This window comes from Chelonia mydas, chromosome 4 (assembly GCF_015237465.2).
Source record: "Chelonia mydas isolate rCheMyd1 chromosome 4, rCheMyd1.pri.v2, whole genome shotgun sequence".
NCBI lineage: Eukaryota > Metazoa > Chordata > Testudines > Cheloniidae > Chelonia > Chelonia mydas.
Genome location: NC_057852.1, coordinates 22,114,710 through 22,137,607, shown reverse-complemented (window position 1 = coordinate 22,137,607; position 22,898 = coordinate 22,114,710). Strand labels below are relative to the sequence as shown.

The window sequence follows — 22,898 nt, the reverse complement described above, 5'->3', positions numbered from 1 at the left end:
AAATGTCCTTTTCAACTTCCGTTTACTGCTTGGAAGAATAAAATCTCTGTGTAAAAAAACCAAAATGGGATTTTAATATTTGTAATGGTTGAGACTTAGATTTGTTTTCCCCCTCTATAATGTGTCAAGTATTTCTTGGGATTCCAGCGTGGAATGTATTGATTCTGTGCAAGGGCTGTTTGCTGGGCATATTTGCTGTATGAAATCCAAGGATCCAAACTGTGCTTTGGGTTTACTGCTTAATTTGCAAAAGTTAAAAATGTGACCTAAATTTCAACAGGGGTTATTTATTTGAATTGTACCTATTTTGGCTGCTGGTGACATGTAATGTATACGGACATAGCACACAGACTATTAGAATGAAAGTAGAGGGACTGAATCTTTAAAACTAGAATTGTTGTTTAACTTTCAGCATTGGCCCGAAGTGCCTTTCAGGCTATCTTTGGTTGCATTTTGTCTCAGCCCCCACTGACCCTGCGCCTGCAATGAGCTCTACACACCTGGACTGTACGTTTGGGGCCGGGGTATTCATTAAAAAATACACCTCATAACATGCATACATAATTGCTGTAATAGTCACTATCACAAATTAAGCTTGGAATATAACTCCTGTAATGTACAGTGCTATTGACACTGGTTGAAACCTTTTTGAAGAACTTTTCCTTTGAGGTGAAACTCTGTAGGAGCTCACTCCAGATATTATTTTTTAATTTTGGGTTTGAAGAAAGCAATTTAAGCCATTTTTGAGCTACTGAAGAATGAAGGAAATACATTTTTTAACTAAAATATATAAATATCTTTTTTTTTTTTTTTGCTGACTGGTAGCTCAAAATCACTTAGACAAAAAATTCAGATGTGGCACATACCTAGTCCTCAATGAGGAATAGTTATTGTCAGCTGTGAAGGAAGAAAATTCTGAGTTTAAAAAAAAAAATGACAAGTTGAAATATTTGCTTGTGAGCATGATGAGTAGGGAATTTCTAAGATTTTTGCAGAGCCTAAGGAAGCCTTGGTATAATGAAATCCAAACGCTACAGACATGGGATAGTTGATAAAATCACCCAGCCAAGAGTAAAATTCTGGTCCTACAGCTCCAAAACACAGGCTCTTACCGCTTGAGCTAAAAAGAAAACTTATCAGGCAGTAGTGCAAGGCCACAGATCCTGTGTGTGGGCCAGCACTAGAGCCAGACCTACATATAAACATCATTATGTCACAGTCAGGCATGAGGAGATTTCTGAACATTTGTCCTGCCTTGCTAGGGGTTGGCCTAGAATTAATCTCTGGTGCTGCTTGGGAAGAAGTGTTGTTGATTTTTCCCTTGTATTTCTCCACAAAGATGTGACCAAAGGGTATGATTTCCCTTCTCTTACTAGACCCAATGCTAGTCAGGACTTTAGTACTGCCGCAGCTACAGCAGCTCACTCCTCTGGTCCCCAGTGATCATGTTCAGCAGAGTAGGAGTAGGCATTGTTTCAGCTCCCCATTGAAGGGCTCATCAGTGAGGTGTGAGGGGAGCTTCTGAAGCCACTCCTTCTCCGTGATGCTACTGGAGCGTTCATTGGAATGGACAAAGCTCACAGGGCAGGGATCAAAAGGACTCTGTTTCTGGACTGGTTGCAAAGTTGGACCAATGTGAGTAGGAGGAGAGGAGAAGTAGGAATAATGAATGTGAGTGGGGAGAGTTTTAGGGAGTCCCATTTGTTTCTTTTTCCCGTTCACAGAAATACCGAGTTTTTTGCATTTAATTTCCTTATTTCAATGCCATGTTAAGACAGTAAACTGCAACATGGAAAATATCAGAAAATGAAAGAAGGCTCTCAAAAGAGTGTCAAATCATTCCTATTTCACATATCTATGTAATAGCTCTTTATTGTTAATTAGGCAGTTACAGTTACATTTTAATGCACAGTTGGAGTAACGTGGAGGAGGTAATGTTACTCTGAGGGCCTTAACTTTTAATATTGTCTGACTTCTTTCCTGTATAAATTATTAAGTTGCCATAATAATATAGTTGTTGGCATCTAATTATTAGTTACAATACTATAATCCTGTAAGGTGCTAAGTAAGTTCTGGAAAAGCTGTTCTTGAGCAAAATGGGACTGAGTCAAAAACCCACTGAAGTCAGGGGAAAGATTCCCATGGACCTCAATAGACTTTAGATCAGGCCCAGTGTTTGCCCTCTTTGGGGAGTTCCTATAGCACGAGAAGTTCTGACACACAAACGGTGTGGCCAGTCCTGTTGTAGACCATGGGTGAGAACAACGTAACTCGAGGCAAAGCCTGAAGATTTATCACTTCTAAAGCATTCCAGAGTTAGTTCTAATCCCCAGCAATCTAGCATTTTAGCATTATCATCTAAGTGGAGGTGTTAGTTTTTTGTTTATTTGTTTAAATTCTGCGAGTGGATTTATTGTTTGTGAAGGTGAGGGATGAATATTACTGGCTGGAGATTAAAGTTTGCACTTTATTGCTCACTCATAGACCTGTAAGACGCCTATTATTGTAGACCTGGGCTACTGCCTCTGACTAAAGGCTGCCCCTTATGTGTGGTTAGGTGTTAGTTTTGTGATGTGAACCCACTACCAGTGTAATTTTCACTCCTCACCTGATCCAAACTAGACAATCTAGGCCAGGGGTCTCAAACTCAATTTACCTTAGGGCCAGTGCCAGTCCTCAAATCCTCCCAGCAGGCCAATAATGTCACTCATGCCACCCAGAACCCGCCCCCCCAAAACTTCACCCCCTCCACCTGCCTAAGGCTCTGGGAGGGAGAGTAGGAGGTCTGGGGTAGGGAATTGGGGTGCAGGCTCCGGAAGGGAGTTTGGGTGCAGAAGGAGTGAGAGGTTGGGCTCTGGGAGGGAGTTTGGCTGGGGGAGGGGGTCTGAGGTGCAGGCTCTGGGATGGAGTTTGGGTGCTGGCTGCAGGCTCTGGGATGGGTCAGGGAGTGGGGGTGCAGGAGGAGGGGGTGGGGTTGCAGGCTCAAGGAGGGGGGAGGGGTGCAGGCTTGGGAAGGAGTTTGAGGGTGGGAGGGGGTGTGTGGGGAGGGGGCGCAGGCTCTGGGATGGGGTCAGGGGGTGCGGCGCTTACCTGGGGCTCCAAGGCAGGGCGGGCCGGGGTGCCTCGGTGCGCTGCTGCCCCCAGACACCACCCCTGCAGCTTCCCATTGTCCGCACGGGCGCTCGGGGATGGGGCAGCATGAGGAGGCACAGCCCCGCCCTGGCAGACATGTGGAGCGAGCAGGCAGATGTCACTCAGCTCCGCTGTGCTGCTGGGGCCCCGGGCCATTGTAAATCACCGGGGGGAGACACACCCGGGGTGGCAGGTGGGGCCAAGGGAGGTGGGGCCCCAAAACTGCTGGAGCCCCACGGGCCACATTGGGGAGGTTCGTGGGCCACAGTTGGCCTGCGAGTTTGAGACCCCTGATCTTGGCCTTAGAGGCAGTAATAAGGTTTTGTGGGGGGAAAAAACGATTCCTGAAAAGTAACTTTGTGGGGTTTGTTTGTTGCCTCTTACTGATCTCTAGGTTAAAAAGGCTCAGTTTACAAGTAAAGAAATGTTTACTTTTCTAATTTTCAGCTCTTCAGACTCACCCTGCAATCTGAGAGTCATGTTCTATTTCCATTATCTGCATCATCACCACTAAAAAGGTTCAAGGCCTCTGTTACAAGACAGGGCAAACGAGGCCCCTGGATACATACACCTGTGGTTGGACTTACAACTCTGTTGTTATTGCATGATGCCCTCAGTGATCTTTTGGTTGTGGCGTAGAAGTGCCAGTGATTGGATCTGTTGATGCATGAAAATGGAATAGATTTCAGCTCATTCTCTCTTAGCTCTATCAACTCTGAAGGAGGAGCAGGAGTAAAGTGCAGTAAAAACGGATATGACTCTGAATGCATGAAAGGAGCAAATAGATGCTGTTAAGAGTAGAACTGCATTGTAAAATTGTGTGTGTATGTAAATAAAATGTCTGGAATGTTGGTAGATTGTTACTTCAGTGGATAGCTGAAGTAATGCGATAACCAATGAGAATGAAAATAATTGATCCAATAGAAATCTAGCACACTACTAGATTATCCTATGTCTAATATTAATAATTTGAATTATAAGTACTACTTCAAATTATTAGTGTTAGACATAGGATAATAACACCAAAATTGCACCCAGTCATGTTCCTAAATAACATGAAAATATTTGCAGGTGTGACATTCCTCTGGTGTATTTTGTGGGCTATTACATATCTAGGATTATTTTGTATATTTTCCCCACTTGTTGAGTTTCTGTTGCACAACTGGGTTTCAGTGGTAATTATCATATGTCTGTTCTGTCACCTCACATTCTGTATATGAAATGAACTGGTGATGACTAAAGATTGCAACGCCGCTCGTGGAGATGGTGTTACTGTGCTCGTGTAATGGGCCACTTACATCAGTGGGAGGCAAATTTAAGTGTAGACTCATGCACAACTAGGGCAATGCAAGGCAGCTTTTGTCAGCATCGCTTAGTAGTGTAGACCAGGTCTAAAACCAATCAGAGAGATTGTGAAGCTGAAGGCTTAGGCCAACTCTAGGCCTACGTATCAACTGAGAGTCTCTCAGGCTTAACGCTGGTGGAACGTTATTCAATTTAAGTGATTAAAATTGCAGTAAAATATGTAGTGTTTGGACTTTCCTAAATGCTGGTGAACGGATGACTGTAATACTCATGCTAATCTCTGTATTTCTCCTGTTAAGAGTAATATCTATACATGTATGTTATATAACTCTCATATGTCTGGGACAGATTTCATGATAACAAGTCATTGCTGAGTTTTGGTACACCACTTAGAGGAGAGAGGGGTCAGTTGATGCCCATTAAAAAGCAACATGTCCAGAGGGAACTCCTTGAGTCTCCGTACAATAGGTAGCAAACAGCTTACGGGACAATGGAGAAGGGGGAACTCCCACACAGGATGACTTCACCGAAGAATTACCTCGTGGACTCCTCCCATCACCTTTTGCATCTGTGAGCACGGGGGTCAGAACAGTCATATGGCAGGGGTTTGGGGTAAAACCTGACTAGTGGAAGGAAACAAGATTCTTTTTACCAGACTGGATCCTAAGAGGCAACGACTTTGTCAGGTAAAGGACCCTTGGCTGCCATAGCTGGGATAAGCCTCAGAAGCTGAACCTATAAGACTGTTACTTTGATCAGAAATTTTATAAAATAATAACCTAAGTTTGTCTTTGTCTGTCTCTTCAATATTCTTGTTCAACTGTGTCTTGCTACATTTTCATTTAAAATGAATAAAGCCTAGATAAGTTTATTACAGGATCGGACTTAGTGTTGTCTTATTGGATAGGGAGATATGAGGAGGAACTGACCAATGGTATGTGTTTGGTCCTTCAGGAACAGAGGAACTTGGATTTTCTGTGATGATATGGTGAAAGGGGCCTGATATCACCTGGGTGTATTTACTTGGTATCAAGAAGGACTGGGATTTTCAAAGGGACTGTTTAAATTTGATATTAAGGCTGGCGAAAGCAGAGGGAGTTATTAAGCAATGTGGTTAACTGTCCTGTTGTTGAACAGTCTGCTCTGACATGGAACCCAGTGTTGAGATAGCAAGGGGAGTGACAGAGACAGGGTGTTAAGCCTCTAATGTGTGTGTGTGTGTTTATGTTGCACATTTAATAGCACTTTTGTGTATAGTCAGTTTAAGTGTTCCACCAGTATAGTCAGTCCGCCCCCCTGTTGTTTGTGTGGGTCTGTCGCATGGCAACAGGAGAGAGAAAACATTTTAAAAATAAGAAAATATTATTGTAAAACCACAAAAATTGTCAGAGGATACAAGGGCAGGTGTCATGCTTGAAACTACTTTTTACTAAGTTTTTTTTTTTTTTTTTTTTAAATTGAGTAGATTACATGTTGCCCCTGTTCTTTGAAATGTTTGCAATTTTGGTCACACTTTATAATGTCCACTTATAAATAGTTTAAGGGGTTATAAATGACTAATTGCTAATCAGTTAATTGATTTAACAACAACTGATTAGCCATGTATTGAGTCCAATGTGTTAACAAATTACTTATAACCATCTATGCAACATAGTGCTCATGTCTGTAGCATGCTTATAACCTTAATTTAGCAATTTCTAAATTATTTATAAATGTACCATATAATATAAGGTGTGACCACATTTTTAATAGCGGGTCAAAGTAATTGAGAACAAATGCAATAATTGTAACCAAGGTAAAGTTTCAATGTTCATTGAAAGCCCATTCACAGGTAAAGGGAGTTTTTTCTATGTACCAGCAAGAATATCTATTACAATATGATGGCTATGTCCAAGAACACTGGTATTTTGAGTCCTTCTAATGCTTTGCTTGATGTTTCATCCAATTTTGCAGCGTGCCTTCTGGATTTGAAGGTATGAAGGAACAGGAAGTCTGCAACAAAATAATGGCCAAAATGCTGGAAAATTATAATACCTTGTTTGAGCTGGAGCACACAAAGAAGGATGATGAAAATCATGCATGTGAAGAGCTAGCAAGAATTATTTTAGTGAAAGTGAGTACCTGTAATATTGCCCTTTCAGTTTTGATGCAATGCTGTGATACAGGTGAGACCATGCAGGGTGCCGTCTAGAATTCTTCACAAGCTGGATGGGAGGCATTGATACTGGTATAATACATTTCTCTGATATTGACCTTCATATGCTGCTACCACCATTTCACTCTTCTAATGACTCTGTCCTTTAGCAGGTCAGTTTTCTACTGCCATTTGCCTTTTGATGCCATGGGAGTTTATTCTATTTAACAAGTTTATTCTCTATTAAATTTAACATAGCGAGTGCCTATGATTAAACAGGAAACATCTCTAATAATTTCATTTAGTTAAAATAAAAAGGTGGATCTAATAGTGGTGGGGTGGAGGGGGTGACGGAGGTCCGTGTCCAAGACAAGCGAGTATAATGCCCAGGGGCCACGTTGGCAAAGGTTCAGTCATGCACCGACCTAAAACATCATAGTCCCTCACCATTGACTTGCAGTAAAGAAAGTATCACCTTCCTGGAAAGACCTGTACTTCTGGAAGCAATCAATTGTAGACCTGTGGCTAATGTTTGGTGTTATTCACAGTCGATTTGGTATGATCTAACCAAACGCTCAGGCAAAAAGAATAAGAGCAACCTGTTTACTCAAAGCTGCATAACTACTTAATGGGCCCTTTGACGGTGTGTGTTCTGCCATTCCTGAAAGTCACCTTCCTTGTATCCTGGCAAGTGTCCCTAAACCTGCTGATTGTGTAATAAATTCTAGATGGCGCAGTGGAACTTAAAAAAGGAATGATAATAAATTAGTTCAGTATGCAGGAGAAAGTCAATGAGGTTCCAGATTACAAAAACTCATGCATCAGCAGAAGGTAGCAGCACATTGCTCCCTGTCACAAAAATACAATTACTTTACAGATTTATTGACTTGCTCCGGGTCACACAGTCCAGCAACTTGCATGTGGTTTGTGTGCAAAGTCAATTCTTCTTGCAAAGCTATTGAGTAATTCCCATGTACTGTTGGTTAGTGGGAGATTTACAATAATTGCAGTGTTTGCACAAGTGAAGAGTTTTTGGTCCAAATTCTGATCCAAATTACACCCTCATGCAATCCCGTTAAACTCTGATGTTGCATGGGGTATGAACCAAGACAGAATCTGGTGCAGCAAGCATTGGCTACAATTTGAAAATGCAGGTATGCCAGAGCTTTCCAGCTCCTCTTTGCCGGGTCCAGTTGGTTCATCCTAGGGTGCCAGTCTCAGTGGCCTCCCAACCCTCATTCCACATGGAGAAGAGCAGCAGCTGGGGGGAGCCTTTGCAGCCTCCTGACATCATCATTCCCTGGACTCTGAAATCTGGACGTGGGGTATTTCCATCCCATTCATCATTATCTGTATTGCCATTGGTTGTACTACCCTTTCATCCAACTCCCTCTCCTACCGTTGCAGTCCTGCAGGTGCCCAGCCTCCCCTTCCCAGTCCACAGTGCCCATCTCTCCCTTTCCCTGCCTCTTCGCTTCTCCCTCTTTCCTCCCTTCATCCCACAATTCCTGTCCTTATACTTTAACCCCAACTTTTCCTTCTGCCCCCAATCCAAATTTGAATTTATATAGTAAAAATAAAACAAATGTTGTAAAATAACCACTTTGTGCTATCAGGCCATGGTCTCTCCTACCCCTAATCATTGTGTCTGTATGTTATATATTTTCCTCCACCCTTTTTGGTGTATTTTTAGCCTTGTTTCCTCCTAGGTGTGTGCTGCGACACTAGGGTACTGGGACACGATTCTGTGGGAATTCTTTATTTTGAAATGCTACATGAAGAGACCAGGGGATGGGAACAGAGGGGTAAATAGGTGAAGAAAATGAATTAAAAAATGTTTCTCCAGCACTGGTTTAGACTTTTAAAAACATCGGTGTTGGCACAGAAAGATTCCTGATGCAGAGCTGGGGGCAAGCGCCAAGGGCCTTGGACAAAGGCCTTTTGTGTTTTTGTATGGTTCTTTGACTCTATTTTGTTGCTGAAAGGTGGCGTGGAAATCAGGAACCTGCTCTTAGACAGAGCCTTAGTATAGATTTTTTTTTTTCTTTTCTTTTCTTCCCCGTATCTCCTCTGTCTTTCATGAGTGCATTTCAGACACGTGATTGCCAGCTGTCCTCACATCCTGCATACATAATGCTCTACTTTTAGAACAGGTACCAGGCCTTTTCTGGGTATTTGGTGGTAAAACATGATACAAGGGGATTATGGCTTTTGCCATCGCTTCCCACTTTGGGACTGTAGCATCTTCCCTTGAAGTCCATTATGCTCATCACCTTCTTGACCTCACGTGACACATGACGCCCTGAGGCCTGGATATCTTAAGATCTGCCCAGACTACAAATAAAACCTTTTGCTTCCTTAAAGGAAGGGAATATGCTCTTTTTAAAACTAAAAACTTGGATCAGTCAACCAAGGCCATGCAAAAATCACAGGTGGTTTTTGAGTTGCATTTTGAAAAAACACTTGAATGCAAAAACCATGCAAGATGCAAAGCATTTAAAACTCAGCACCTCGTAGTTTTATTATTGTACAAAGTGCAAGAGTTTTGAAAAATTCAGTGTTTTGGAGGAAACCAAAAGTAAATAGCTTTATGAGAAGGAAAAAAGAGAAGTGACTCCACAATGCTATAACAATGTAAAATATCAAAGGCGAGATTGTGACTCTTGCTGTGTGCCTGCACAGGGCCGGGGGTGCCTAGTGAGCATCTTCATCGCTGCATGTGTTTCACCTCTCTCACAGATGGGCAAGGGTGGGGACAGGACATTGGCTCCACTCCCCTACGTGCTCAGCTGCTGTGCACAGGAATATAAGATGTGCCAAGGAAAGGGTTGGCTTTCCCCATGGATCAGTAGGGAAGCAGGGACTGAATGAAGACTTTCCAAGTTACAGTTGAGTCCCTGCTTTGCTCGCTCCTGGGGCAGTACAGCTGCATGCTGCCTGTTACTCAGGTCATATTGTAAGATTATAATCTCAAAGCAATGAAAAAATCATCAAGGCTGTTCCTTAATTTTCGGTACCGTTCAATGACCTTGAGAGAGTTTCTGGACCACTATCATATAGTGGCATAATTATCAAATTGGGGGTGACTCCTTTCTGTGGTATTTTCCAGCCTAAAGATAAGAGATAAACTAGGAGAGTAGGCGCACATTAACAAAAGGGTTCTGTGTACAGATTAGATACCTATCTTGTGTTGCATACCTCTGATTTACAAGAACCATAAAATAAAATCTCAGTGCACCCTCCTAATTTCGGCATTTATAGAGTAATGTCACATCAGAACTTGGATTCCTTGACCATCCACCCAGGAAAGGGGACAGCATAACTGGACTGCTGTGTCTGAATTGCACTGTGGGTATATGTGTGCTAAAAGAAAATGTTACTCATGTTCTGCTTTATAGCAGAATTCTCAGCGTGTTTAGATATGGTCTTGACTCAGTTTTGTGGCATTAAACTGAAAAATAACGTACATAATTAAAATATAAATCAATTCCCCATTTCACTGTTGCAATTTATCACCTGACCTGTGAATAAACTTGTTTAAGAAACCTACCCAATAATAATGCTTCCTTCCATTTTTATGTATTTCCTTTCATTCTAGAGGATCTCAAAGTGCTGTTCAAACTGCAATTATAGACAGTCCAATAATACACAGTTAGCCATTGTTATGCAGCCACATCTGTGATGAAATGTGACAACTGATTAGCAGTGATCAACAATGCTAATTGTTATGAATCCCAACAGTTATGAATTGGAAGTGAAGAATGCCTTTATTCAGTTTGAATTGCGGAGGGAATCTAGGCAGGCAGAATATAATTACCCCAGTGAGTCTGGCCACATAACTACTTCTACAAAAAAAATATAGTGGGATTTTTAATTACCAGAAACCATTAAGACTTCAGTCTTACATTATATCTCTGGTGAAAGTGACACTCCAGTAGCAGGGTGACTCTCAGCAACATGCTAAGGCCTTGGTTGAGTGCTGACTTAGATGGCAAAGTGCAACCTGGCTCCCGGCCACGCAAAGTTTTTTCCTTTCGAGGTCTCCCACCCAAATATCTTTTTAGCAGAACACTTTAAATTTGTAATCACTGACCAGCTGACAGCACAGAGATGAAAATGCCTGCACTGAAACACAACAGAACCTGCTTAAGCAGTGGGTTGAACAGGGCTTGATGGTGCTCCTCGTTTAGCTATAGGAGATGTGGCAAAGCCATGGAACTGTCCTTTTCTTCCCTTTTTAGTGACAGAGCAGACAGCCCCTGTTTGCCTGGATGCGAAATACCAAGTAAACTCTGTTTATAAAATTACAAGTAATCTCTAGTTTCAGAGTAGCAGCCGTGTTAGTCTGTATTCGCAAAAAGAAAAGGAGGACTTGTGGCACCTTAGAGACTAACCAATTTATTTGAGCATAAGCTTTTGTGAGCTACATTTCATACAGTTCATGCATCCGATGGGGAGGGGAAGTTAGTTAGGGGATTTGAAACTGTGGAGTGATATGAAAACTGATCTCCTGCCAGCTTTTTCTTTTTATGTGGTCTGTACTTTTCCCTTCACCCATTTCTACTATTCAGCTAAATGGTTCCACTTCACATAGGGGATTAGCTGGCAAACCAGATTTCTGCACTTGGTGCTTTAAATCACAGCAGTGTTCTAGCAGACGTGTGTGTGCTGCTAGCCCAGCATCATGTCCACTGTTGGTCTATCAATGCTTAGTTAGATTTTTGTGAGAGAACTATCCAGTGCAATCGTGTTTGGAAATGAAATCGTTTGGGGCCTGATCCTCAAGGTGCTGAGCACTCTGGGCCCAGTCCAGTGAAGCAAAATACTTAAGCATGTGCCTTACTTTAAGAGTCTGAGTGATCCCATTGACTTCAATCTTAGCCACGTGCTTAAATACTTAATTGGATCAGGCCAGAGGGCTCAGCCCCTTGCAGAATCAAGCATGTTATCTCCAGGTAGAACAATGAAGGTGGAGGTTCAAAAGTAGTTAGTGCTGGTCTAACTTTGCTCCCATTGAAGTCAGTGGTAAAACTCCATTTCCACTTTGTACTTTTGCAAACCCCACCCTGAGATTACTGGAAAGAAAACATCCTGCACACAGCAAGTTTTAAAATAATAGTCTCCCTCCCTTTCCTCAGCCCTCTTCTCGCAAGTATGTAAAACAGCCTAAGCACTTCTATGACAATGGCCAGAAAGAGTTTCCCAAAACTGTCCCCTTGGGTGACTGGTGGTGAAGTCCCTCACCTTCCTCCCTAATTTTAATCAACTGATCTTCCCCTTCACTCATCTCTGCTGAGATACTGGACATTATATATGTAACAAACACAAACAAGTTGTCCCTCCACTGGTCAGGAAAAGAAGGACCCATGCTCTAGTCCCAAATGTGTGTCTTCCCCTGGGAAGCTTTTGAAGTTCTGAACAGCTTCCTTCTAGTTATGTCCAGTTTAATATTTTTCCGTGCCATTCTAACATTGTACAAAGGCCAGGGTTTTCTAAAGGGCTCTGCATTGGCCTAACTCTTCTCCCATTGAAGTCCGTGGGAATTGATCCTGTTTGAAAATCCCACCTTAAGGCTATAGTAGCCCTGATGAACCCTGCAGGCTTCTTTTCTTTCTGTATTACCATATTTGGACAAGACAACAACAGGTCTCTCCCACCTGGCCTACAGAGCAATCAGCGTTTATGATAGCAGACTCAAATAAGAGAGCAGAGAGCAGTGTGGAGAAAAGCACCTGTGAATATCTTTCTTTGGCTTTCTGAGTAATGTTTCCTTGTTTAGTGACTGTAGTTCTTCAGTGTTATCCACCAATGAGCAGATGGGCATATTTATAATAGGAGCAAAAAGTGATAACACAATTCTATTAAGAAAGGTGTATTAAGAAAGAAGTGTAACTGTGTTACATTCATAAATCAATAATTGACCATACTTATTTCTTCTGGCTAAATGACTTCATATGAGAGCTGACAGGAAATGAGCAGTATGAAATGTGTAAGGGAAAGTTTACAAGCCTCCAAATGCTTCACCTACAGCAGTGTGTTAAATGCCAAGGGGGGAAAGGAATGCTATTATGTTTAGTCTATGTATAAGTCAAGTAGGAATGGGAAAGATCAGATGATCCTCAAATAATCACATGTATAATTTTGGCATCTCTTTCGAATGCTCTTGACTCAGGAGCTTTAAGTATTATTATTATTATTATTTATTATTATCAATAATAATTAATTATTTGTATTACTTTAGCAAGTGGGAGCCCTATTAATGAACCAGGATCCCACTGTACTACACCCTGTACTTAGGTAAAACAGAGTTATTGTGTTTGTGTTATTAATACATAAGAGTTCATTTAGTTGAATTTAGCTGAAGCACTTGCAAAATTATAAAGCAATAGATAGTAGTGGTGCTAACGTCAGGTCTATGCTGCTTGTTGGCAAAGCTTTATTAATTAGGGAAGTGAAAATCACATCCCTAACCCTCATAGCTATGCTCCCTCCCTCCATGTAGACACAACTTAAACCGAAGTATAAGTTGCGGGTATACTTACGTCCCTGAGGGAGCTAGTTTAACGAGCCCTTAATATAATCCTGAAGACATACACAGATCTGCATGTGCACCAAGGATGTAAAATTTCCGTGCACCATGTTTTTTTACATAGAACGCCACTGTGAAGTGATAGACTGCATTGAAATATTCTGTTGTGAGGCTAAAATAGAGTACTTAAGGTACAGCAAATCTCAACTATGATTGAATCAGGTGGCAAATCTTTTCCTGCCTCCTTCCATCTCTATTTCTCGAGTATCTTCTTTAAAGAGAACCACCAAATTTTTGTCATTTGAAATCATGAGGGAGCTTTGCCTTTGCTTGGTGCCCTGTTGTGTGTATATATAAGCAGGCAGGTGCTTGGCAGTAATGCTGAGTGATCTGAGTAAATAGAAAGTTATTTGTGTGTGTGTGCATGTTTATTTTTAAGTATTTTTATTGTCTGTTTATTTTTGGGGTCTCCTTATATTAGGCCAGTTGTGAGCAGTCCCTGCCTATCAATCTGACAAGAGCTTTAGAAAGAGAGGCACCGAAGTCAACGCCACGAAGCAAGGTACAGTAAAATGGGCATATTCGCAGACACACCATTCTGTTGTGGTTCAGTTTCCCCGCCAGATGGGAAATAAGAATTTTTTTACCTGGGGGTAAAGGGAATGAGAGTTTTCATGTTGCCAAGATCCCCTTGGTCCTCTTCTTCAGATTCCTCAATCTTCATGCTGCTTCTCATTAATTAGTCACACAATTGATCAGTCAAGTTTCACAGGAACCCTGTGCGATAGATACGTATTATAACCATTTTAAAGTTTGATAAACTTGAGGCCATGTTTAGAAGAAGGGCATGTTACAAGAAGGCAGATCTACTCCAGGTTACGTGTAGATATTTTTCACTGTGGGGAGTTCACCAGATTCTGAACTATGGTGTTTTGATCTACACTACTTTTAGGGTGGGATTTTCAAAAGGGCTTAGTATTGGTGCAACTCTCCTCCCATTGTGATCAGTGGCAAAACTCCCGCTGACTTCAGTGGGAGCAGAGTTCGGCAGGCACTGTGCACTTGCGAAAATCCCATCATTAAATACGTTTAAGGACAGGTAATGCCTAGTAGCATATTGACATGTGTTGGGGTCTGAGTGGAGTCACACCATCCCAGGGGCTGTGCGGGAAGGCAGAATGCTTCCCTGGGTTCCTGGGTACACAGTCCAAGCACAGCTGCTGCACTATTTCTTAAGAGAGTGCCACATGATCTTCTCTGCATTTCTGGCCATTTCTGCTGGCCCTTGCGGAGCATTGGGGTTGGGGTCCTTGCCGCACCTCTGCTGTAGCTCTTTAGGTTGTGGCTTGTGCCCCAGGATGTTCTCGAAGTAAGCAGTCCCTGTTCTCAGGACAGCCCAGTAAGTGCAGTTGTGACTGGTTCCTGTGCAGGCCTGAGAGGGAACAAAAGTTCTAGCTATCGGTTACACACATTCTATGTCTCTTCTACCAGGTCCAACCACCCTTAGGCCCCGATTGTCTATACTTAGAGAGAACAAGCTTGCATGTAGTTAATAGCACACTTCCCGTAATTAGAAAGGTCCTATCTTGTGTACGTAGGGAATCTCTGGTACAGTAATTGAACGAACTACGTAAGTACATTTAAAAGTAAGTATTTGGCATTCCAGTAAATTATTTATTTTAAAATTCAAATTGATGAATTCTCTTTGGGCTGTTTCTCTATGGCAAGTTTCTGCTATTGTGCTTGTGCTTGACTTTTAGATCAGCAGCCCAACTTCTACTTTTTCAGGGCTGGCTCAAAGCAAGAGTAACATGAGATGCTAGTCTGGAGAGCCTGAATTTCTCCCACATCTAGGTCATGCTTTTCTTTGAGATCATGTTCTATTTATGGATTACTTTACAATAAATAGATAAATCAGACACCTGTTCTTAAACCACTCAGAGAGAACAATAAAGGTCCTTTGTGCTAATCCAAGCTTTGCTGTTCCATAAACAAACCCATGTTACAGCATGTACACCTAGCTTTCTGGTAAGTTGCAAGGAATTTTAGCAATGCATTTGCTTTGGCAATGTTTCTTTGGTTTTATTTTAATTTTGATACTGATTCCTTATTTAGCATGACTATGAGGGTATGTCTACACGGTAGTGTAAGCCCCAGGTTAGTGGGACTCGAATCAACAGATCCAGGGTTCAAGAACCAAGGGCTTGAGTGTCTACATTGATTGATTGATTGTTAACCGTACTTTAAGAATTTTCTAACCTGAGTTCGAACCTCGATCTCTGATGTCCACGCTGCAGCACGCAGACCAGAGTCAATCCAACCACATCCTAGAATCCCTAGCACCCTCTTGAAATGTGGCTGCTCTAGCCCTTTGACTGTGATGCATTGTGGGAAAACGTGACTGTCCATCCTGCACATTGCAGGAAGTTTGAACAGCCCGCCAACACATCCTGCCAAGCAGTCATTTTGGTCTTTGCGCTCCTAGCTACGGGACCCAGCAACATGGAGGAGTCATCTTTTGATGAACTTCTCTTGCTTGCACTTTCACTCCTGTGTTAGGAAATTGACAGAACTTCCGTGAGATGCGGATGCATGGTTCAGCAGTGTTTTCTGACCCACCAAAGGCACCTCACAGACCTTATGATGGAGAAGGAGGAGGACACAGACCTTGCGGACTCAAACTAGTTGTTGCTGCATATGACACTTGGTACGGCCACTTCTGAAGCATGGCCACAAGCACAAATTGGTGGGATCCCATTGTCATGCAGACCTGGGATGACCAGCAGATAGTCCAGAGCCCCTGCATGAAGAAAGGTACATTTCTGGAACTTTGTGAGTCTTGTGCCCATAGTTTGCCATCCTCAAGTTGTACATGAGTACATAAACCACAAAGATGTAGGCTTTTGTGGATAACAGAGGTCGATTTATGAATGTTAGCGAGGTGCAATGAAAAAGTTCATGATGCCAGGGTTTTTTGCCGGTTGGGAGTCTACATTCACGGACAGGCTGGGACACTATTCCTAGCAAATGATATTGTCATAAATTGAATTACTGTCCCCACCATTGTTTTGGAGGACCCTGAATACCTCCTTTTGTCTGGGCTCGTGAAACTGTGTCCTGATTTCCAAGGCCCTGACAGAAGACAGTTTTTAATTACACTCTCAGCAGGTGTAGAATGGTGGTTGAATGTGCTTTGGCAGATTGAAATCCCTCTGGAGGTGTCTGCAGATCTGTTTGGATTCCATAGTTATCAGTGCTGTCTGCATTACTGTAGCTTGCTGTGTCTTTGTGATGCCCGAGGTGAGCCATGTCTCCCTGAATGGACCTGTGACAGCAAAGGGCTGCTGAATGCAACAGGTCACTTCACTGTCTTCACTCGGCACCTGCTGCTGGCTTCCTTCAGGCCCATGCTGGGTTCTGGGGCCAGTAGGGCGCCATCCTGGCTGACCAGGTCATCCTGCACCACCATTGACTCCATGCTCAGCACAGCACCCAATCAAACTGCTCATAAAACGGGTGTGATGATGGGTTGCCCGAGGTGCGGTTCTGGTCTCTGTTTTTTCTGTACTCAATCTTGAGATGCTTAATCTGGTCCCTGCACTGGTCATTGATCCAGTAAATTTGCATCATTCCTAGTTTCTTTGCTATTTGCTGGTATGAATGGTCATTCCTGGTCCTCTTACTGAAGTCCATTGTTTTTTCTGGCCTTGCACCAGAGATTTACCAAAATCTGGCTGTGCTCCTGTGACCATGAAGCTGCTTGCTTCATGAAAGACGACTTCTGGTCAGTCTCTACTGCTGGCACAGAAGGCTCTCTCCTGGTGTGTTTGTAACCCGGTGTTCAGAAGCCAATGGAAGGGTTAAATGCTGACTGACCGAGCTGCTATACTGTACCAAGGGGAAAGGAGTACTTGTGGCACCTTAGAGACTAACAAATTTATTTGAGCATAAGCTTTCGTGAGCTACAGCTCACTTCATCGGATGCATTCAGTGGAAATGGAATGGATCCGATGAAGTGAGCTGTAGCTCACGGAAACTTATGCACAAATAAATTTGTTAATCTCTAAAGAGCCCCAAGTACTCCTTTTCGTTTTGCGAATACAGACTAACACGGCTGCTACTCTGAAACTTGTCTTTATAAGGATTGCGGTTAGAGAGGAAGTTGGCCCATGGGACTGTGGGATACTTTTGGTGGACTCCCAAGTCGGGAGAGCTGCCTCTAAACTGCAAAGCAATAGGCCCGAACCTGAGAGATTTGTGTGTAGATGGAAATGGGGGTTTGGGCTCAAGCCTGAGTCTCAGCCCGGGCTTATATTGCAGTGTAAACACCCTGACTGTCATGAGACCTTGAATCATTCTCATTAACTTTGCTTATGGCATCTTAGCTCTTAAGGTGTCAGGTGTGACAGATGCTGAATGTGTGCAGATGGATATGCTAGATGGAAACACATGTGGGTCTTTTGTCTCCTGAACCCACTTGTTGAACTAATAACAGTGGGGTTTACAGTCACAGAAAGGGGAGAGCAGAAAACGAGCCCCCTTAAAATGTTACTGATGTGCCCTTTCCAAACTCAGGACTCACAAGCTCAACATGTGCTTGCAGGATTGTCTGTTTAACCCTTCATGCATTTATTATTGAATGCCCCTTGATTGCCAAAATGTGTGTTTTGCTGTATGAATATGGAAAAGTCTCTCTGCCTCACGCATATAATTAAATAAAATCCCTATCTGGCAACTGTGGAGAGAACACATTTTAAGAACAGAGGAAAATGGCAAATTTTAAAAGTTGACCAATTAAGAGCAACTTAGCAACAGGGAAAGAGTGTATTTTATATGTGTAGCAAAACTTTTTTGTAGATGCTTTTCATTTCCTTATAAAAATGTTGCTACGTTCTCTAGCACCAGTCCCCAACATTCTGGCTTATCAGAGCATTCCTGCTGTGTTTGGACCGTTACTATTGTATGCTGTAGTGTTTTCTAAAAAATGGGTCTCTCCATCTCCTTTTCATCACAGACTACATTTCAAGACCCTTGTGTATGTTTTGTTGCAATATCTATAAAAAATGAAGTAGATTAAGGCTGTGTCAAAGCAGAGCAAAGTCCCGTTTATTTTTTTAGTAAGAGATATGGTTTCAGGTAAAAGGCCGCATCTTGGGAGGACAAAAGGAAATGAAAAGAGAACTGAATGTGGGTATTGGTTACACAATGAAACAGTGGTGATATATATTTGAAAGCTATTTGGCTGTGCTTTTTATTACTTCCATCTCAAAAGTCTCTGTTGTTTGGAAAGATCGTAAAATAGGTTCTGATGCACCTTAACTTTCCTTCCCAGGCCTCAGTAGCAATCGAGATGAAATCAGCATGTTTAAAACAGGAGTTTTTATACCTCATTATATGCCTTGTTAATCATTCTTTTATCTAAACAGCTTTGCTTAAATAATTTCCTCTTTCAGCAAGGATGTTTTTTCTTCTTTTCCTGTGACGCTGAAAGCAAATAGGTTCACACAGTGGGGGATGGGGTGTGGGACACTAGTAGCAGCAGAGGGGGTTTTCATGCTTACGTTAAATCGCTGTGCATGTTTGGTTTTACCCAGAAGAAAACTTTCCACGGTGGTGGTTTCATGAACAGATAAATGAATAAAAATGAGTTAAGAATATAAGAACGGCCATACTAGGTCAGACCAGTGGTCCATTCTGTTTTCCGACAGTGGCCAATGCTCGGTGCTTTAGAGGGAATGAACAGAACAGGGCAATTTATCGAGTGATCCATCCCCTGTCGTCCGGTCCCAGCTTCTGGCAGTCAGAGGTTTAGGGACACTCAGAGCATGGGTTGTGTCCCTGACTACCTTGGCTAATAGCCACTGATGGACCTATCGATGGCGTCGTTCCTTTCGGCTAGCTTTCTTGACTTCTCGGCAGCCCTTTGTTTTGAGAGAACTCTGCTGCACTGGGACTGCACCCCCCGCCCTTTTTTTTTAGGTCAGCATTTTAACTTAAGGACTTATTGCTATAAGATTAAAGTTGTGTCTGTTTGAACATAGTTCTTTGTGCTGAGAAGGGAGTGTTAAAGCAAGGGGCTGGACGTCGAGGCTCTTGGGTTCTGTTCCAAGCGCTCTTTGACCCTGGCCAATCTATTCAGGCTCAGTTGTTGTTTTTTTTCAAAGGAGTCCAAGGGAGTCAGATACCCAAATCCCACTGAAATTTGATGGGAGTTGTTCGCCTAATTCCCTTAGGCTGCTTTGAAATTCCCAGGCTTAGCCTCTTTGTACCTTAATTTAGCTGTCGAGAATAGGTAAAGATTATTACCATCTCACAGGGCTGCTGTGAGGCTTAATTCATTAGGGCTCAATAGTGAACCACTTTACACAACCATGCAGGGGAGAGAGGTGGAGTAAACTGCCCTCTTACTTCCTTTGGTGAGCTACCTTCACTGCATGGGTGGCGGGAAGAGCTTCCATGAAGTAGCTACTCCCTCTTATACCCCCACATTGCCACTGGCTAGCACAACTGAGCCAGAGCAGCTGGGGAAGTAGTCTATACCAGGTGTAGATCTGGCACAGATTTTACACGCTCCCCATCCTCACGCACTCCCAGACTAGTTTTGCAGAAACTGTGTGGCATATTCACTGCTGATACAATGCCGGCACAGCTCCATTGACTTCAGAACAGCAGCCCCACGTTGGTTTCAGCAGGGAATTTGGCTCTGTGTCTTGAAGAGAAAGTGTTGGTAAAGGTTTGTTTGCTTACTGACTGATTCTATGTGAGCAGCTCCGACTGGAGAAACCAGTTATTAAGTATTTGGAGATTAAGTCTGCAAATGTCAGTGCTAATCTAAGTTTTCATTAAAAAGGGAGAGAGCCATGATGGTTGGTCAAAAAATATTCATAGAGTAACTATTCAACACGTTTGTGGGTATTTTTAAAATATCACCATTGCTCTGCATTACGGTATTGGAAATGCATTGGTTGTGGTTAGATCAACGGCAATAGGCAATGAGGGTTGGTAAACACGGTTAGTTTTGTTTTATTGGTGGATGTTAACTTTCTTCGCTAAATACTATGGAGGTAGTGAGACAGTCAGCTTTGCCAGCGTCCCATTTCCAGCCCTATTTTCAGCTGCCCGCCTCCTTCCTGTGTTAATTTCATTAAGTAACCTCCTTTTGGCCTCTCAAAACTCCATGCTTAGTCTCAGAGGAAGGTTATTTATTTATTTATTTTATTTGCCAAGTTCCGAGGAAACGGACCCAGCTGAATGGAGTCGGGGCAAGTCACATTTGAAGTGTTGGCAGAAGGATCTAACGTGTTTTGGTATCTGTTAATACCTAAAAAGAGCTTAGTTTTCAAACCTCAAGCTTAATATAAACTTAATGCACGTAAGCAACTGCAATACAAAGCAATGGTGTGCTACAGATATAAAAGATCTGTCAGCGTTTCCTTTATAACTCTGCTCTTTTACGGAGAAGCTTTATAGCTCTGAGGTTACACTATATTAAAGGTTAATGCCTGGCAGGCCGTTTACACTTGTTCAGCATTTTGTTTCAAAGGGCAGAGACAAATGTAATATCCTGTCCAGTTTGAGTTTTGTATCTTAACAGGACAATAATGCAAGATACAAATATGTAATATAGACTATTCCTACTGAGTAACGGCAGCCTAAAAAGGAACCAATGGACAGTCTGTACTGTCAAAAATAAATAAACGCATGGCTGCAGATCTGCACTATTCAAAGTCTTTTTGTCGTTGCTCTTTACAGTCATAATGCAGAGCCCACAGAAATATTAACAACACCCCTTTTGATATGTGGCCATCTCAGACCCATCACCAAGCCAGCAGGAGCCATTTTTTTTCAGCTATCTTGGCTTCAGGCCAGTCTTCACTGATGTGTGTCACAGAGGAATCGAGTGGGTGCATAATCCCTGCAGAGAGCTCAGCCCCAGGAGGGTCCATGCATGAGCATGAGCACCAAAGGGGAAGGCCAGGCGGGAGGACCAGTGGAGGCAGAGAATCCATTGGGATGCAGATTCTCCTTTTCCTCCCCAGCTCTGTGAGGTCAGTGTAAGGGGGTGTGGAGCCTGCTCTGCAGCCTGAAGCAGGATTTTCTGGGCAATTGGCAACTGGGGCTAGTAAGAAAGGATTTGCCCCGTAATTTTAAAGTACTTATTGAACATTAAGTCATTGCTAGAAGACTGAGTCCCATCTTGCTTTCTGAGCACTGTCAGCTTTGGGCAGTTAGAAAAATTAGTCTGATTTTTTCCCCCTTTCAAGAATTTGAAGAGGCCCTTGTGCCCACATGCAAAAGGACCACACTCAATTTTCTGGAAAGGTAGCATCAATCCATTTACCTTACTCAAAAACTGTATAGATAAGAACTGGGATAGCCTGAACTGGTGCAGACTCGATCGATTCTGTGCCTGGGTGGACACAACAGGCTGGCATAGTTGATGCACTTTCAACTCTAACAGCTGTCATCTTTATCAGTGATCGGAGCTGACAGGGAACCTCCTTAGTTTGCTAACGGAGGGGCCCCACTTTTCCCATCTCCCTGGCTCTCCCCCTTCACACAGGCCATCCTCTCCAGATTTGCTCAGCCAGCCGTGTTCCCCTCTCATCCCCCTTTATGACCTCATGTATTGTTCCCACCCCCCTGGTTCTTGCTGTAGCACTCCTTAACCCGTGGTCGAGCTGTGGATCACAGGCTGACTGCCTGCCCTGCACGGTATTCCCCTTTCTCCCTGGCCATGCTCCCCCCTCATGCTACTCCGTTATCCCCTCTAGGAACGCCCTGGGCTCTACTCTCCTCCTTTCTACCTGCCTTGAGCAATGTCAACTCAATTTCACATCCAGGGATTATTCACCTACAAAATAAGTGGGACGAAAAGTATTCTTGAAGTGATGTAATCTTTTCTAAGCAGGGAGATCTCTGTAGTTAATTGGTTTAAAATAGTATCCAAGTGAGCTCTCTAATACATTGAAAAAGCAGAAACTTCCTTTAGAGTCACTTACGGATCGTGTAAGGAACTTGGGAGCGAGAGAGAGAGAGATTCTTGGCCAGCGAGATGTTTTTGGTGGTACGGAGAAGGAGCTCATTGCTTGAGGAAATATACAGTCAGCATGATCAAGGGTACTGGACTGGGACTCGGGAGAACTGGATTGTCTTCTTGGCTTTGCCACTGACCTGCTGTGTGACCCTAAATCACTTCTCTCTTTCTACTTCCACTTTTTGTCTGGCTTGTCTATGTAGACTGTGAGCTCTTCAGGGCTCCGTCTTTCACTGTTATTTTTTGTATTGCCATAGTGCATAGGAGCCATAGCCATGAACCAGGACCTTGTTGTGCTAGGATCTGTACAAACCCAGAGCAAAAGGACTGTTCACACTCCATAGAGATTAGCCTTACTCTGTACAGTAGCAAGCACATTGGTTGGGGCCTCTAGATGCTATTGTAATACAAATTATAAATAAGAATGATAGTCATTTTGAGCTAAATGCATGGTCCAGAAGGGGTTAAGCAAAGCATTTGTTTCCACAGAAGGTTGATTAAAAAAAAAAAAAGATGGTCTAAAAGTGCCTCAGTTCACGAGCAAGTATGTAAGGGATGACAGAGGTGTCACATCATGCTGACAGATTTGTGACAGGAGTCGCTGCTTATCAAAGAAAACAAGTTAAATGTACGTTCTCTGCCATTCCTTATTATTATGCACCTACCTGCTTGGGAGGGGAGTGCTGTTAAGTGATATGACCAAAAGGTGGATTCTGACGATTTATCATAAGGATATTAGATATTTATTTCAGCCTACCAAG

The 22,898-nt window shown here is 42.8% G+C and overlaps 1 protein-coding gene across 6 annotated transcripts in view; it reads left to right on the top strand.

The window, feature by feature from the left end:
* Window positions 1–22,898, top strand: part of FAM13A (family with sequence similarity 13 member A) — a 194,422-nt gene that overhangs the window by 35,355 nt on the left and 136,169 nt on the right. For 5 of the 6 annotated variants that reach the window (XM_043545143.1, XM_037896862.2, XM_043545140.1 and 2 more), the window contains exons 5-6: window positions 6,391–6,550; window positions 13,582–13,662. In XM_043545143.1, the coding sequence (XP_043401078.1) occupies window positions 6,391–6,550; window positions 13,582–13,662 (241 nt within the window). The remainder of the gene's footprint in view (window positions 1–6,390; window positions 6,551–13,581; window positions 13,663–22,898) is intronic. The other variant, XM_043545141.1, reaches the window with a different exon arrangement.